At 37.8% G+C, this 17893-nt stretch overlaps 1 protein-coding gene across 1 annotated transcript; it reads left to right on the top strand.

The window, feature by feature from the left end:
- The first annotated feature begins 844 nt into the window (after positions 1–844).
- pdcd5 (programmed cell death 5) lies at positions 845–16457 on the top strand. Its single transcript, XM_081371993.1, has 6 exons — positions 845–1268; positions 2003–2046; positions 3381–3442; positions 15673–15764; positions 15843–15914; positions 16007–16457. The coding sequence occupies exons 1-6, from the start codon at positions 1203–1205 to the stop codon at positions 16052–16054; spliced, it is 384 nt and encodes a 127-aa protein (XP_081228119.1). The 5' UTR covers positions 845–1202; the 3' UTR covers positions 16055–16457.
- The last annotated feature ends 1436 nt before the right edge of the window (positions 16458–17893 follow it).

Here is a 17893-nt window from a genome sequence, read left to right as displayed (position 1 = left end):
AATATTTCAAGAGTATATTTTACATTACACTATAGTATAGGAAAATTACAATATTTTTGTCCTAATTTCTTCACTTGCAAGAAATAAACCCTTTAGCTTTTATTTTGGAGAAAAACACCAGATCACCATGCTGATTGCGTGAGCAAAGTGCGCACTTTTCTTTAAATCACGCAGCATAAACAGAATGCCTGTATAGGCTACTTAATTAAAGTCTTGTGTTGTTTTATAAAGGCACAAAGCCATATCACGATTTCGATTTTAGTTCGTTGACAAAATATAACGCTAGAGACCTTTATGTTAGGCTATAAATTTTACATCTCATGTGTTGGGAAAAGGGAGAAGAGCGAGTTCGGCAAAAGGCGGATTCGAACGCATCAAAAGCTACTTTCAAGCACCTCACGCCCTATGACCTATGCCACTGTAGATATTTAGTGGTGGGCGCTTAGTGCAAATATACGCTCCATTATCGGAAATGTAAAAAAATAAGGATTTTTCTTCCACTCGCTTGGGCGAGAAAAAAATCTCTTGTTGTGGTGGGGGCTCTCACTGGCGCCCCCCAGCTGTTTGCGCCCTAGGCGACCGCCTAGTTTGCCTATGCCTAGAAACGGCCCTGTGTGTGTGTGTGTGTGTATATATATATATATATATGATTTTTTTTTTTTTTTATGTTTTGGTCATTGGGAACCCAAAAGGCTATTTCTGAGATGATTAGCTTTATAGTGCAATATATAATGTTACATTATTTTTTGCTTTTCGTCGGCTGGTTTCAAAGCGACAGCGAGCATTTTCTGTTTTGTTTTTGCCATACTTGGCACACTAACACAAAATGTTTTCGGTGTCTCATGGCGACATCATGTGGTGATTATGCAAATTTGACGTGCGATTGATTGGAACGCTGGTCGGAAGTGGGACATTTCACCGCTGAAATTCCCAGCTCCGACTTCGTCTGGAACGCGGCATAAGTATGTTAGGAAAGGGATGATACAGTCTGAGCGTCATAAGTGTTAAAAATAAATAAGTGCTAAAAGATACCGCCAAACTCTGCCCTATGAATGGATCGGTGAGGTTCGATCGCTCTGGTTGTGATTAATACAACCTGGACCCAACATAGCTTCATCTGCTGTGTCTCTCCATCAATAAGCACAAAACAGTGAACACACACGATTCGTCATATTTCTCTCTGGAAGATCTCTGTGTAAACCATGGCTGATGAAGATTTGGAAGCCATTAGACGGCAACGTATGGCAGAACTGCAGGCGAAACATGGGGTAAGAGAAACAGAACGCAACGACCAAAATATCGCGTTTTATAGCGGTAAATTGAACAGCACATGTCCGGCCCTTAAATATGAGTGAAATCAGTTTAACGTTACATCATTCGTATTTTTGTTGCCTGGGCCGCACTAAAGTCCATCTCGCTCTCTAATATCTGTTCTCGTTCTCGAGCTGTTTTGTTTAATATCTATTAGTCTCGTTCTCGAGCTGTTGTTTAGTAAACCGACAGCAAATTGTAGCCATTGAGCTAATCAAGTGTGAAATGTTATACAGGCTAAAAATATAAATGCTTTTTTTATATGTATATTCATGGGCTCCAGAGCTTCATACTGAACATAAGTTCAGTTATAAAGAGTTATTTTTATGATTTCAGTGGAGTAAACGGAAGCTAGCTAGCAGTGGCTATTAGTTAGGCTAAGGCTAACGTTACATCAAGCGACAGCCCTCTGAAATATTCATCCTAAAATTGCGTTCATTTAGAAATAAAGATGCAAAACTTTTATTTTTCTGCAATGTTAAGGGATACTTATCAGAAGCAACCATAACACATTTTAAATGTTTTCAAAACACGAAGTTCAATTGTCAGTCCTAGCATACATGGACGATTAACAGTCAAATTCCTTACATGGTTTCGTTTCTTAATTTATAGGCTTCATTTAGATTAAAAGTCTTAATTGGAATAGAATGATGAAATATGATTTGTGTGAATTTTACATATCCCCTTTTAGGACCATTCCAGTGACCAACAGGGGCAACAGGAAGCCAAACAGAGGTAACTTGCAACAATAATAACAAACAAAAGTTTCTGTGTTGCATATGAAATTGTATTAATAATTATTGGTCTTTGGAAAAAAATTTAAACAATTATTTTGTACTTTTACATTACTGTTACTCAAGATCAGAAGGTCTCTTAAATTTGTTTATATAGTTAAATTTACACCTTACACCTTTTTAATAAAATAAAATGTAACGCTCAATTTGATTAAGGGATAATCCACGGCTAGCAGTGCATTAAACGATTTTAATGCAGGACGTGGAGGCTAAGAACCACCCGACACAAAGCGGAGTGAATTCAAATAGTTGTTAATGCAGTATATAATTTGCCTATAAAATTGTAGCCTAATAATTTTTTTTTTTTTAAACAAGCAAATGTATTTCACAAAAATGACTGACACATACAAGTACTGTCCCACTTAACATACACACAAATTGTGAGAATATAACTAACACTGATGAATATATAGTATAAGGTATGTCTATAAAATATCAGTCACAAATAAGAAGTGTTAACAAATTTCATCCACGTCTTCCAAAATAAAATCATAGGATTATGTTTTTTTGTTGTTTATTTTACTGCACACTCCATGACCCACTCAAAATGTTTTTGCAACTCACTTTTAGGTCACGACCCACCAGTTGAGAAACACCGGTTTAATGCACAGCTAGTCATGGATTATCCTGCTTATACCAAGCATTGACAACTTAGAGGGCTTTCGCACTGGGCACGTTTGCTGGGGTCTGAGTTTGAGCATGACTGTTCCCGGTGCCCCCCACAGCTTTGGTCTGGTTTTACACTCAACTTGATTCTATTGAACCCTGGTGCATTTGTGTTCATCTTACGTCATCACAAACGTGCATGGCTCATGATAGAAAACAGAGCTCAGGTCAATATATTGTATTTTTTATTAATTTGGTGCTATTATGCGCAGCTGAGTAAACGACACTTGGGTTTACTGTATGTGCATCGCATTCTGATGCTTGCAAAAAGTCTCTTTTGAGGAGACAGTGGAGTGCCATTAATTTGTTGTCCTGATTGCGCGCGTTATGCGCAAATACACTGCAGACTCACTTTCTCTCGTATCCAAGATAAATCAACAACACCATCATCCCTTACATTATTGAACTAAATAAATACGTAATCGGCTAAAACGCATGCGTAGGTTACTTTACTTCCTGAACAAGTGCACACCCGTGTCTGTGTTGTTTTCACATTCACAGCCAGAGTTTGAATGTAACCGAGTGATGTGTGTGTGTGTGTGTATGCGTTTAAATGATGACAGTGCATTAATATAGAACAGTGATTCAACTCTATTGTTTCTTTCACAGAGAGACTGAAATGAGGAACTCTGTTTTGGCTCAACTCTTAGATCAGTCTGCCCGTGCCAGGTGTAAGTCCATTTACAAACCTTTGATAAGCTATTACTTGTATTATCATGTAAGCATGTATTTAAATTTAACCGGGACAGCTTTGCCTTCGAATATTGTTTCTCTATTTTTAGCAGAAATTGTTCTCTGCTGTTGTTCCAAACCGATAAGGCTTTTGTTCATCTTTAGAAAACAAAGAAGATATTTTTTATATTCTTTCATCATTTTTGTGCATCTTATTGTTTAGTGGTGTAAGAAAATATCGATACACATGAAAATCACAATATTATGTTTGACGATACTGTATCTATTTATTTGTTTGTTTACATCCAACATTTGTGTAACTGTCATCAGTGTTCTGTCAGCTTTTACTAGCTTAAATCTTCATATTTTTTATATTTACCCCAGGGCATTATTTACTTTTATAAAGGCCTTTTTTATCTTATTAAATGTATTCGTCATCTTTCATGTCAAATTCTTACATTTGAGCATTAAATTCAATGTTAATAATATGACTCTATAGGTCTGTTACTAGGGATGCACTGATACCACTTTTTCCAGAATGAGACCGATACTTTCATTATTGGTACTCCCTTATAAATAATTTTATGAGATTGTTTTGAATTCTTTTTTAATATACATATAGGAAATGTTGGAAAAAATGCAATGATACCAGGGTTTTTCCTGGCTCAAAAATAGGCTGAGGTGGTAAAATCCTGATCATGTGCACACTTGCAAGTGTACTAGGGATCGACCGATATGGATTTTTTAGTGCCGATACCGATATTTTTTTCATCAGCCTTAGCCGATGACCGATATTGGCTGCCGATTTTCTTGGGCCGATATTTGGAGCCGATACTGCTTTACTGCTGAGACTGAATTAATTTGTTTTAAACGTGTTTGAATTAATGATTCAAATTAGTTTTTTTTATAAATAGACTGGAACATGTTATTCTGTGTAGTTGTCTGATATCTGTTGACACGTCAGCAGCGTCTTACGTCAGCAGCGTCACTGCGGAGTCGTGAACACGGATTGACAACAGACCCGGAAGAGAATACAATGCTGAATAAAGTCGTGGTTTTTGTTATTTTTGGACCAAAATGTATTTTCGATGCTTCAAAAAATTCTAACTAACCCACTGATGTCACATGGACTACTTTGATGTTTTTATTACCTTTCTGGACATGGACAGTATACCGTACATACATTTTCAATGGAGGGACAGAAAGCTCTCGGACTAAATCTAAAATATCTTAAACTGTGTTCCGAAGATGAACGGAGGTCTTGCGGGTTTGAAACAACATGAGGGTGAGTCATTAATGACATAATTTTCATTTTTGGGTGAACTAACCCTTTAAATAAGGAGGAGATAAAGACCCTCCCCTATAATGAGCCTCAATGTGGAATGTGACAGAGAGGGAACTACAAGAAATAAAAAAAAAAAATTGCTTGTTTACAATGTAGTTTAAGGATGTAGTGTAACGCCGAATTTTTTTTTTTTTTTCGAAGTGTTAACAACTTAGTGTTAACTAATAATTGTTGCAAACTGGTACTACCAACAAAATATTAGTGCATTCCTGGAACTGGGCGTCATTACACTACATCCTTATGCATCGCTTTCTACTAGGACTTTTACGTGCTTTTCCCAAACCACTGAAGTGACGTCGACGTCCGGGTTAGCAGTAGCATGAGCCGTCAGGCAAGTGTTATATAAATAAACTCCTGATGTACTTACAAACTTTCCAATGTCTCGTTTTATGAGTATAGAACCTATTTGTACTACTGTGTAAGTAGGTTGATTTTAGTCCGAACCATCCCTTTAATTAGCTTATGTGTCCGATGTTGTAAAGAGCAATACCATCCTTTACCTCGACAAGTTGGCTGAGTGAATCTGTGAGCTGGCGTGAGTGGAGGCGGGGCTAATTAGAATATTCATGGATCAGTGTATACTAAATGAAGCAAGGGTGTAGAGTTGCATTCAAGCTATTTTAAAGCTGCAGTACTTAACTTTTGGCGCTCTAGCGGTTATTAAACAGAACTGCATGCGTCTTGCGGAAGAACATTGTAGCCGGAGCTACTTTTCTCTGTTTGTCTATGATGAGTCACGCAGGTACTAGGCTACTCCGCAGCAGTACGACCCGAACCAGTCTAAAATAGTCAGAATATAAACACTTATTATTGGTGGACCATAGTGATTTCAGGATAAGACCAAAAAACGGTTAGGAAAATGGATTCATGATGTACTCGCTCATTTTAAATTTTTGTCCCTGAGTTCAATATGCGCGATCCCCTTTTTCCTGAAAAATTTGATTAATTTATTCCTATAGTAGAGGAAGAATTTTGCAAACTCGTTAATTCATCTAAATCGACAACATGTATGTTAGACCCTATACCAGGGATCAGCAACTCCGGTCCTGGAGGGCCACTGTCCTGCAGAGTTTAGCTTCAGCCCTGATAAAAACTCACCTGCCTGTATCTATCTAGTAATCCTGAAAACACTGATTGCCTTGTTCAGGTGTGTTTAATTAGGGTTGGAGCTAAACTCTGCAGGACAGTGGCCCTCCAGGACCGGAGTTGCTGATCCCTGCCCTATACCGACTAAGCTACTGAAAGAGATGCTCCCAGAGGTGATAGATCCTCTTCTTACTATCATTAATTTATTCTTTGTCTCTAGGATACGTACCAAAAACCTTTAAGCTGGCTATGATTAAACCGCTTTTTTAAAAAAACGCAACTTGATCCTACAGAATTAGTCAATTACAGGCCGATCTCGAATCTGCCTTTTCTGTCAAATATATTAGAAAAAAACAGTATCCTCACAACTGTGTTCCTTTCTTGAAAGAAATGATATCTGTGAGGATTTTCAGTCCGGATTTAGACCGTACCATAGTATCGAGACAGCTCTCGTTAGAGTCACAAATGATTTGCTCTTATCATCCGATCGTGGTTGTATCTGTCTATTAGTGTTACTTGATCTTAGTGCTGCATTTGACACTATTGACCACAACATTCTTTTAAATAGACTTGAACAGTATGTTGGCATTAGTGGAATTGCACTAGCATGGTTTAAATCATACTTATCTGACCGTTATCAGTTTGTAGCAGTAAATGAAGAGATGTCTTATCGATCACAAGTTCAGTATGGCGTACCACAAGGCTCAGTACTAGGACTGCTGCTGTTCACTCTGTACATGCTACCATTAGGAGATATCATTAGGAAACATGGAATTAGCTTCCACTCTTATGCTGACGATACTTAGCTGTATATTTCTTCAAAACCTAACGAAACTTACCAATTCACAAAATTAACGGAATGCATAGCTAATATAAAAAATTGGATGACTAGTAATTTCCTACTTCTAAATTCTGAAAAAACAGAGATTCTAATTATTGGACAAAAAACTCCCACACGTAATAACCTAGAATACTGTCTAACACTTGATGGCTGCTCTAAGTCTTCGTCGTCGGTTAGGAACCTGGGTGTGCTCTTTGATACCAATCTTTCATTTGAAAGTCACGTGTCTAGTATCTGTAAAACCGCATTTTTCCATCTTAAAAATATTATCTAAATTACGCCATATGCTCTCATTGACAAATGCGGAACAATTAGTTCATGCGTTCATGACCTCAAGGCTAGATTATTGTAATGCTCTACTGGGTGGTTGCCCTGTACGCTTAATAAACAAACTACAGCTAGTCCAAAACGCAGCAGCTCGAGTTCTTACCAGAACCAGGAAGTATGACCATATTAGCCCGGTTCTGTCAACACTGCACTGGCTGCCTATTAAACATCGCATAAATTTTAAAATATTGCTGATTACTTATAAAGCACTAAATGGTTTAGCTCCGCAGTACTTGATTGAGCTCTTAACGCATTATAGTCCTTCACGTCTATTGCGATCTCAAAATTCCGGCCAGTTTATAATACCTAGAATATCTAAATCGACTGCTGGCGGTAGATCCTTTTCCTAGTGTTTAGCACCAAAACTTTGGAACAGTCTTCCTAACATTGTCCGGGAAGCAGACACTCTCTGTCAGTTCAAAGCAAGATTAAAGATGCATCTCTTTGACCTAGCATTCACATAATACATTATAGACTTCTATAATTCAATGTTAGACTGTATAGATTAGGTCAGCTGGAACCGGGAACACTTCACATAAATCCTGATGTACTCGTTACATCATAAGAAGAATGGCATCTATGCTAATTTTAGTGTCCTTGTTTATCCCGAGGTTTTCCCGCAGCTTGCCGTATCTAGATCTGACGAAGGACCTTCGCCTGGACCCGATGACAACGCAGTGCTGAAGTGCCAACTAGTCTCTTCCTATGGAGGATCCCTTTACCACTCTACAGATAAAGCGTTGTCGGGAAAATTCGTTTCACGTACCTACCCCGAAGTGACAAAATAAAATAAAATTCTGTATCAAAATTTATAAGGAAAGACCAGTACTTTGTTTAGGCTTGTTTTGTAGGGAATTCCAAACCTGCGCACATATATTCAAACGCACATAACTATAGAACCAATTCTTAATGCGCATGTGAACGCCATCAGCGTTTATCACAGGTTCGCTTTTAAAGTCTGTGTAGAGAGAATGGTGTCGTCTTAGCGGCCCCTAATTTAATAACAAATGATCGTTGTGACGGAAGCGAATCAATCAAAACTAACTTTAGCTGGAAAATAACTTTATTAAAGAACTGCTCTGTTACCTTAAATTATACGCTTATCTCTGTAAAGCTCCTTTGAAACAATCTACATTGTTAAAAGTGCTATATAAATGAAGATGACTTGACTTGACTTGGCTTAACTATGTTTAACTCCATATCATCTCTGGTCTGTTCTCACGCATTAAGCAAGTATTTGTGACCCGTGCTGGCAAAATGAGTCGGAATGCGCATGGGCCAATTACGAGCTGCAGGCAAAACAAGTGAAAAATCTCAATTTTGGTCAAATTTGAGGTTTTCTTAAAAATTTGTTCATTAAGCTAGTGATCCCAATGCTCTAAATAGTGATTAAACATCTAAAATTATCTTTATTTGTATGTTTTCTGAGAGGTGTACCTTCCTGAATCTTTCTTTTGTTTTAATAATCCATTAAAGGGGTCATATAATGGTACATGCACTTTTACAAGTTGATTGTACTGAAATGTGTGTTGGCAGTGCCTGTACACAACCATCATAAAATGATAAAAATCCATCCAGTGTTTTTTTTTTTAATCTCCTTATATGTTTGACCCTCTCTGAAATCAAGCCGTTCGACCGTGTGACGTCACACGGTCGGACGCCCCTCCCACGATTGTGATTGACAGCTGCAGCGTTTCAACACAGACCCGCCCTCGCTCGTGAGCGAGCTGTCAATCATAGTCCGCGCGTCATTGTTGATACCCTCACTGGAGCGCTGTCTATGAGCAGAATGGCGTCTGCGATTGTTCTTCGGTGTAACAAGGAACACAGCAGTCATTTTGATGTTCCTAAATCCGAACAGTTGAAGATGCAGTGGCTGAGTTTTGTTTTTGAAGGGATATGCCCAAAGGATTGACGCGGGGATTCCCTCACGGGGATTCCCCACGATCGTCTTCGCTTTCCTGTTTGCTGAATCATTTCACACCAGACAGCTTTACAAACGAGAAAAAACGGATCGGTACCAACGTGTTCCTGCTGAACCTCCAGAAGTGAGTGTGATGTTTTATTAACCTTTATATTAATATTTATATTAATCTTTGCAAATTTGCAAACCTTGCTGCACGCTTCATGATGAATGCATCTAAGGTTTACACTCAGGTACATTACGGCATGTTTTCTATGTACGACGTTCTCAATATAATTCATAATCCCACGTTTATAATGAACTACGCGTGGTTATTGTGTTAGAAACGGTGTACGCACAGAACAGAGGGGCGGGGTGAGCAAAGCTCATTATCATTTAAAGACACATGCACTGAAACGGCGTGCTGAAAACAGAGCTGTTTTTGACCAGGTGAAATTAGTGTTTTCTTACAATACTAATGATAATTTTTAATTAAAGTATATTACAAACTTTTAATTTAGACCCTAAAGAATCATATTAGCTTGTACAAAAATGGCATTATATGACCTTTGTTACGCCCTATGGCTCAAAGGGACGCAACAAAGACGGGGACACACGCAGAAGTGCCAAAAAATATACGAAATTTATTAACAAAAGAGAACTATACAGAAAAAGAATAAAGTAACATGAGACTGTCAGGAATCAGTGGTGTAAAGTTAAGTGAATGCATGAAGTGTAATGGGCTGTAGTAATGTTGGATGCGAAACGTAAACAGAAAGCAAACAAAACAGAGTCCGAAATGCAGCCGCGCCCCTCCCGCAGTCATTTGTCATAAGGCCCTTTTTAAAGGAAGAGACCGGAAAACAGCAGCAGGTGTCCACAATAAGAACGCCCACCGATAACTCCTTTGGAAGGCGGCACAGGGATGACACGCATGAGCCGTCACACCCCACCCCTTAAGACAGGGGTCTATCAAGAAACCCTGTAATACACAAAAAAAAATTAGCAACAATATCAGTGCACTTTAATTACCCAGAGGAGCACGCGACAGGGCATCAGCAACAACATTTTCAGATCCTCTGACATGTCGAATATCCAGGGAGTAAGCCTGTAAAAACAGAGACCAACGAATAAGCCTTTGATTCGGACAATGGAATGAATTCAGGAACGTCAACGGGTTGTGATCCGTAAAGACCACAACGGGTTGACCCAAACCAACGTAGACCTCAAAATGTTGCAACGCCCAAATCAGAGCCAGAGCTTCCTTTTCCACTACGGAATAATTCAACTGATAGGAATTAAACTTGCGAGAAAAGAAACTGACAGGGTGGATCACACCTTCCTCATCGCCCTGTTGAAGGACAGCCCCTGCACCAACTTGGCTTGCATCCACCTGTAACGAAAAAGGCCTCTCAAAACAAGGAGCAGCCAGGACAGTGGAAGAACACAATAAAGACTTAACATTGTCAAAAGCCAATGCACAATTCGACGACCAAACTAATTTTGCCTTAGCCTTTAAAAGATCAGTGAGTGATGCGACAATGGAAGAAAAATTGCGGCAAAAGGAACGATAATATCCTACTAATCCTAAAAAGCGCATCAGCTCTTTTTTTGTAGTAGGAATAGGATAGTCACAAATAGCCTGAACTTTAGCACTTAAGGGCCGTACCTCCCCGCTACCCACAACTTTGCCAAGATAAGTTATAGTAGCCTGAGCAAAGCTACACTTTGCAAGATTCACTGTCAACTTGGCAGCTGACAAACGCCGTAAGACAGCGCCCAAGCGTTCTAAGTGTGAATCCCAACTGTCGCTAAACACTACAAGGTCATCTAAATACACCGCACACCCTTCAAGGCCCGAAACTACACGATTCATCAGCCGTTGAAAGGTGGCAGGTGCATTTCGTAACCCAAAGCTCATAACCCGGTATGAGTAGAGGCCTGATGGAATAACAAATGAGGAAATTTCCTGAGCTCTTTGACTCAAAGGCACCTGCCAATATCCTCTCAGCAGGTCAAGCTTTGTTACAAATTTAGCAGAACCAACTTGATCAATACAATCATCCACTCGTGGGAGTGGGAAACAATCCGGCCTTGTCACACTATTAAGTTTACGAAAATCGGTGCAAAATCTTACCGCACCATCAGACTTTGCAACCAACAAGCAAGGCGATGCCCAGTCTGAACTCGAAGGAACTGCTATATCATTTTCCAGCATATATTTGATTTCTGCTTCCATTAGCTTTCGTTTCTCTGGTGACACTCGATAATAACGTTGTTTTATAGGTGATGCGTTACCCACATCAATGTCGTGTTCAGCCCAGTCAGTACGCGTTGGCGTGTCCCCAAACAATTCTGGAAAACTCTGTAACAAAGAAATCAAATCTACAGACTGTAACGGTGACAAGTGAACTAGAGTAGCATCAAGTTTTTCCAAAGATTCAGTATTGTTTAATCGCCCATGTAAAACACTATCATCAGGTTCATAACCCTCTTTCTCCCCTGAACAAAAGTTTGAAACCTCAGACGTCGCAAGTAGAACTGAATGAACGGATCCATCATTATTTGACTTAAAACTCTCATAGTACGGTTTTAACAGATTTACATGATATAAGTGAGTAGACTTCCTCCAGGGAGCCGCGCCCCTCCCGTGTCTGCCAAACAGCAGCCGAACTCTTATGAGTAAGCACATAGTTATCAGCCAATGATGCCGCTTCTTCAGGAGACTGAAATTTGTGTTCATTAACATACGTTGCAACTTGCTCTGGAACAGAGTTTTTAAACTGTTCAATTATAATCAACTCAAGCAAACCCTCAAATGTTTTAACATCAAGCGATGAACACCAACGCGTAACCTGTCGTCTTAACTCCCGTACAAACTCCAAATGGGTCCGGCCTGGAATCATCTTACACGATCTAAATCGCTGTCGATAAGTTTCAGGCACACACTCATAAACTTTCAACACCACTGCCTTAACAGTATCATAGTCCTTACACTCATCAATAGTTAAAGCAGAAAAAGCTAATTGTGCCTTACCAACTAACACGCACTGCAACAACAATACACAGTTTGTGTTGGACCAACCTTGCATCTCAGCGACACGTTCAAAAAGAGAAAAAAACACATCCGGATCATGTTCATTGAATTTAGGAACAAGTTTTAAATTTTGATGCAATGGAAAACTTCCAGAAGCACCAAACTCCAGTGAACTATCAGTATTCTCCTTACTTTCCTGTAAAAGTTTGAGCTTTAAATAGTCCAGCTCCATTTTCGCCTTCTCTAACTCAAGTTTACCTTGTTCAGAACGTTGTTTAATTTTCTCATGATCTATTTGCAACAACAACAACTCTTTTTGTTGGTCAAAAGTTAAAACGGACTGTGAAGCAGGTACGTTTTGTGCTTGTACGTCCTGAATTTGCTCCATTGTAGACGACAAAATTCCTTTACTCACCAATTTATTTTCCAACTCAATCTTAATAGTACTTTCTTTAAGTCTCTTGTCACTAATTGTAATTTCATAAAACTCAGCAATTCTTAAAAGCTGCTCTTTCGTGCATTTATCTAATGATTCACGTGAAGGTGATTTAGCAAACTTTTCTACATCCGCCATAAACGCATCACAGAACGCAAGCAACTAATTGTGCAAACAAACACTCAGAATTTCCCCCCTATCTACCTTTCCAAACAATCTAACTTACTAGACCCTAATCTTCATGTAGTTACAGGCGGGGGGAAATTAAGCACACGAACCCAATGGGTGCAATTGCAACTAGTTAAACTAGCGACAAATCACAACACCACGGAAGTGCTCCCGAGACAACCGCTACTACCCGCTTTCACCACAGCACTACAAAAACAACAAAACCGACATGCCTCAAAGGAAACAAGTCGCTTAGCCTAACCGGGAAAAACTCCAAGTAAAAAACAATTTTGCACAACAGTTACTTACCCGTCTGTGACTTCGAACGGCGATCGAATCATTGCGAACTGCACAAATCACTGTCAGGTGGTCCCCAACACAAAACTAAATTGCGCCGTGACATCAAATTATTCAAATAGGGTTTCCCTCAAAACGTCAGGAGCAAACAACCGTCTCAAACTATGTTTAAACGAATAACCGAAACCAAAAACAAAAACTCGACGAAACAAATGAGTTTATCAAATATTTCCATCATTCGCAAACTATCAAACAAAAAAGGACGAGCCCCCATTTGTTACGCCCTATGGCTCAAAGGGACGCAACAAAGACGGGGACACACGCAGAAGTGCCAAAAAATATACGAAATTTATTAACAAAAGAGAACTATACAGAAAAAGAATAAAGTAACATGAGACTGTCAGGAATCAGTGGTGTAAAGTTAAGTGAATGCATGAAGTGTAATGGGCTGTAGTAATGTTGGATGCGAAACGTAAACAGAAAGCAAACAAAACAGAGTCCGAAATGCAGCCGCGCCCCTCCCGCAGTCATTTGTCATAAGGCCCTTTTTAAAGGAAGAGACCGGAAAACAGCAGCAGGTGTCCACAATAAGAACGCCCACCGATAACTCCTTTGGAAGGCGGCACAGGGATGACACGCATGAGCCGTCACACCCCTTTAAATGTTTTATTTTTCTCTGCTTGCTTTTCGACTACTGATGCTTCCCCTCAGCACAAGTTTGGTATCGTTGTAAAGTGCAGAATTCCAACTTTGTGAATATTCATTTACATTCAGAAATTACAGTATTTCAAAATATTTGTCTTGGAGTGTATTCATGCAAACATTATCTGTTATGTCTTATGCCTGGCTCACACTACAGGAGTTTTAAAATCCCTAACCGATTGAAAAATCTGGTTGCAGCACACACTTAAGGAGAATCTTTGCAGATTTTCTTCGCTCAAATCTTTAACATGCTCACACTACAAGATTTGAAAATCGCGGCGCATCACACACTACAAAATGTTATCAAGATTATCGTGCCAGAGTGAGCGCCTCACGCGATCTCACGCTGCAGATCTGAAGCGGAAAAGCACGTAAACACAATATCTGTCCTTCATATCAAATCATATTTGTGAAAAGGTAGCCGTGACCAAGGAAAGCGAAATCTTTCAAAAATCATCCTTTTAACATTTAAGGATGTCTAATGATTGGCGTCAGCGCTGTTCAATACAATGAATCAATGCCATTGATCATGAAGTGAGGCATCAGCTTCAGCGTTGCCCATGCGCCGCATTGCTGCTCAGCTGAGCCTTGTAAAGTGGAACTCAAAGTTCAAATTAAATATTACAATAATTAACAGCTTGTTTCATTACATCTATCTTTGAATGAATTCGCTTTTTTTTTTTTACATTTCTGTTGAATGAACAGTTTAATGACTCACTCAAAGACTGCTCCTTCCCTCCACCTGACGGCGTAACAATGTAACTGGACTGAGTGACAGCCGGTCTAGAAAGCACAGAGACTATCAATGCCAATACTGATGAAATATCAGCAGAAAGTCTCTCGTAAAGTGAGATTCAAGGAACTAACTGTTATATAGCAATGGCCTAACAAGCTCATTGTCAGGTTTATGTTGTGGTTATTATATTATGTGGACCCGACCCATATTTTGACATTTGTATCTTCATTTTACTCCACTTCGTTTTAACGTGCTTTTTAGTTTCGTTTTCATTACTGAACATGTACTCGTCTTCGTGACTGCTGACCACAGCATAACACTTATTTATTTAGCAATAAATAAATGGAGATAAAAACGTATATCGTGCTGTTGAGTCACTCAAAATTACCTCAAGGGAAATTCATTCACCACGACAGCCCTGCTTGTTTCTTATTGGCTATTTTGATAGTACTGATGTAACCACAGTCTTGCTCATCCCGATTTAAAATCCTAAATATCAAACATGTTTGATGTGATCGGGGCGAGCCCGATTTGTGTGAGAGCAGATCGGGAGGTGCAAGATTCAATCTGTGTACGCCTCACATTACCAGATAATCTGCGCCGAACATCAGAACCGATCGAGGTCGTCGACAAGGTTTTTTCTCCGATTCTCGGGAGGGAAAAATCAGGGATAAATAGGCCTAAAACTCCTGTAGTGTGAGCCAGGCATTAAGTGAACATTTTGTTAACTGTTGTGAAAAAAAATCTTATGTGTAACATTATATTAGATCTGTCCATTTTACAGTAGAAGTTTTACAGTCAATTAAGTAATTATAATATCAATAATTACTGTTTTACAGCTACAGTAGCAGTCTCATTAATGTTAATCAAACAATTGTGATATCATGGGGAAAAAAGTTCAATATATGTTTTTCCTATAGATACTTGGTTTTGACTTGGTGTGTATGAAATTTGGTGGTATTATCAGGGATTTTAAGGTATGGTTGCTTGATGATTTTGTTTTGGAACCATCAGAAAACTTCAAATAGATGCAACTCAGTCATATTTTTTTTTTGGTCTGATTCCAACAAATCATAAATCATTTTGAAGATTTTTTTAATAGATGTATGTGAAAATAGCCAAATTTTTGGAAATTTGTTCATTGCGATTATTTTTGACAGCACGGGTCACATTTTTCTGTATCCATTTACTATGTTTGATGTGCGTTATGCATGTGCATTGATTTGCGTTCTGAAGATGAACAAATGTTTTATAGGTTTGGAAAAAAACATGGGGGTGAGTAAAAGATAGAATTTTTATTTTTGTATGTACACTTTTAATATTGATGATGTTGCTTCTGCTTTTTCTTTAGTGAGTAATTTGGCTCTTGTAAAGCCAGATAAAGCAAAAGCAGTGGAGAATTACCTGATTCAGATGGCTCGCATTGGACAGCTTGGAGGAAAAGTAAGATGCCAGATGAAGCATCATTAATAATGTGTTTTAGAATGTACATTTTTCTAGCATCGAGTGTTGTATCTTTAGATTACAGAGGCTGGATTAATAGAGATCCTGGAGAAAGTTAGTCAACAAACAGAGAAGAAAACAACTGTAAAGGTAAGTACTTAGCTATCATTAAAAATCTGTTCTCAAGATTGTAAAAATGAAAGTGTAAACATGTTCTGTGAATGTCTCTGTTTTGTTTCCAGTTTAACCGACGTCGGGTAATGGACTCCGATGAAGAGGATGATGACTAAATGCAGGTGTCATAAGTCAGCTGGGTTTCTGTACTCACAGTACTTTTGGTACTCTGGTGTGACTGCTGACCAGGGCATGACTATGACTGACAGATCAATTGTCCAGCCCAAAACACAATCACGGCCAAAGAACTTTGATCTGTGGTGATACAGGAACTCTTCATTTAAATACGGTTTCTGTTTTAGTTTAGTGTCTTAGATTCTCTTGCATTTTTCTTTGCCTCAAACAACACATTGCAGCAATGCTGCTACATTTTTAGAGACTTGTTGAAAATACGGTGGACATTTCTGATCTATTGTTATTGCAATAATTGGAACTGGCCTCATATTTTTGATTGTGTGGACTTTTTTTGAGGAGACATACAACTGTTTACATAATAAAAGCCTTAAACAAAATTTTGAGAAATTCTTGTTAAATCAGTTGCTTTGCTTGTCTCACACTGTGTACTATATTTACATTTAGTCATTTAGCAGACGCTTTTGTCCAAAGCGACTTAAAATTTAGGACTAAATTAAGCGGGTCATCGCGAAAAGGCAAAAACATCTGTCGTAGATTTTTCCCTAAACCTAAGTCAGTCCTATCTCATCTGACCTAAGTCTACCTGGGCCTATAATATTTATACTCTTGTGCGTCTACACATTGACGTCAGCTGAGTCTAATTTTATACTCTTGTGCGTCTACACATCGACGGCGGCTGAGTCTAATCCAATACCCTAGCGAGTCTACGCATCAACGTCGGCTGGGTGCTAATACCTGTTCCCGTAACTAGCTTACTTCCTGCGCAGGAATAATCGACAAACAGACCTCAGCAAATGTCTTTTAAATGCTTTAATCACGGTCGGAGGATCTCTCGAGCAGTTCTCAGAGAATTTCCCCCAAGAAGCAGCAAGGCCGGAGGATCTCAGACAAATTCCATTGAGAATCCCACCAGCTAAAAGAATACAACAGTTTTTTTTTACAACAGTACAACAGTTTTTATAGAATAAGGAGGTTTGGCAAAAATGTCATGCTGCATTACATAATTTCCCCACAATTTGATTGGTTTTCATAGACAAACCCTTCTGTTACCAGGTAAAGCAAACTTTGTTTTAATGATTGCTTCATTGTTAATCAAAAGGTTCAAATTTAGTCATAGTTTCAATTACCATATGTTATTTTTACACTCACACAACCAAAGTAAAAGGGGTATGGCAACACAACATACAACATTCAAAAACAGGACAGAATGTTTTAGTACATTGTGTTTCAAAGTGTTATGTTCGGCCTAAAAAGAGAAATAAGGTTAAGTGTTAGAAACATGGTTAGTTTAATATACAGTTTACTATTTTATCTATTAAAAATTCACCACACAACACAAGAGGTGCTCAAAATACAATATATTTTATATTTATATATATATATTTTATATTTATATATATATATTTATATATATTTATTTATATTTATATATATTTATTTATATTTATATATTTATTTATATTTATATATATATATATATATAATTTTATTTATGTATATTTATATATTTATTTATATATATATATATATTTTTTTTTTTATTATTTATGTATATAATTTTATTTATGTATTTATATATTTTATATATATATGTATATATATATATATATATATAAGCTATATATTTTATCTATCTATCTATATATATATATTTTATCTATATATTTTATATATATATATAATTATATACAATTTTATTTATATATTTTATATATACTCATGTATATATTTATACTCATGTATAAATTATCTATATATTTTATATATATATATATATAATTTTATATATATATATCATTTTATTTATGTATTTATATATT

The sequence above is a fragment of the Scardinius erythrophthalmus genome, assembly GCF_964197995.2.
Source record: "Scardinius erythrophthalmus genome assembly, chromosome: 8".
NCBI classification, from domain to species: Eukaryota; Metazoa; Chordata; class Actinopteri; order Cypriniformes; family Leuciscidae; genus Scardinius; species Scardinius erythrophthalmus.
This window is presented reverse-complemented; position numbering and strand designations above follow the sequence as displayed.

Bases quoted from the DNA above. Each gene is read 5' to 3' on its own strand.
- pdcd5 (XM_081371993.1), top strand. From the start codon at position 1,203: ATGGCTGATGAAGATTTGGAAGCCATTAGACGGCAACGTATGGCAGAA. The intron at 3,443-15,672 runs GTAAGTCCATTT...CTTTTTCTTTAG, and splicing joins TCAGTCTGCCCGTGCCAGGT to TGAGTAATTTGGCTCTTGTA. The intron at 15,915-16,006 runs GTAAGTACTTAG...TTTTGTTTCCAG, and splicing joins AGAAGAAAACAACTGTAAAG to TTTAACCGACGTCGGGTAAT.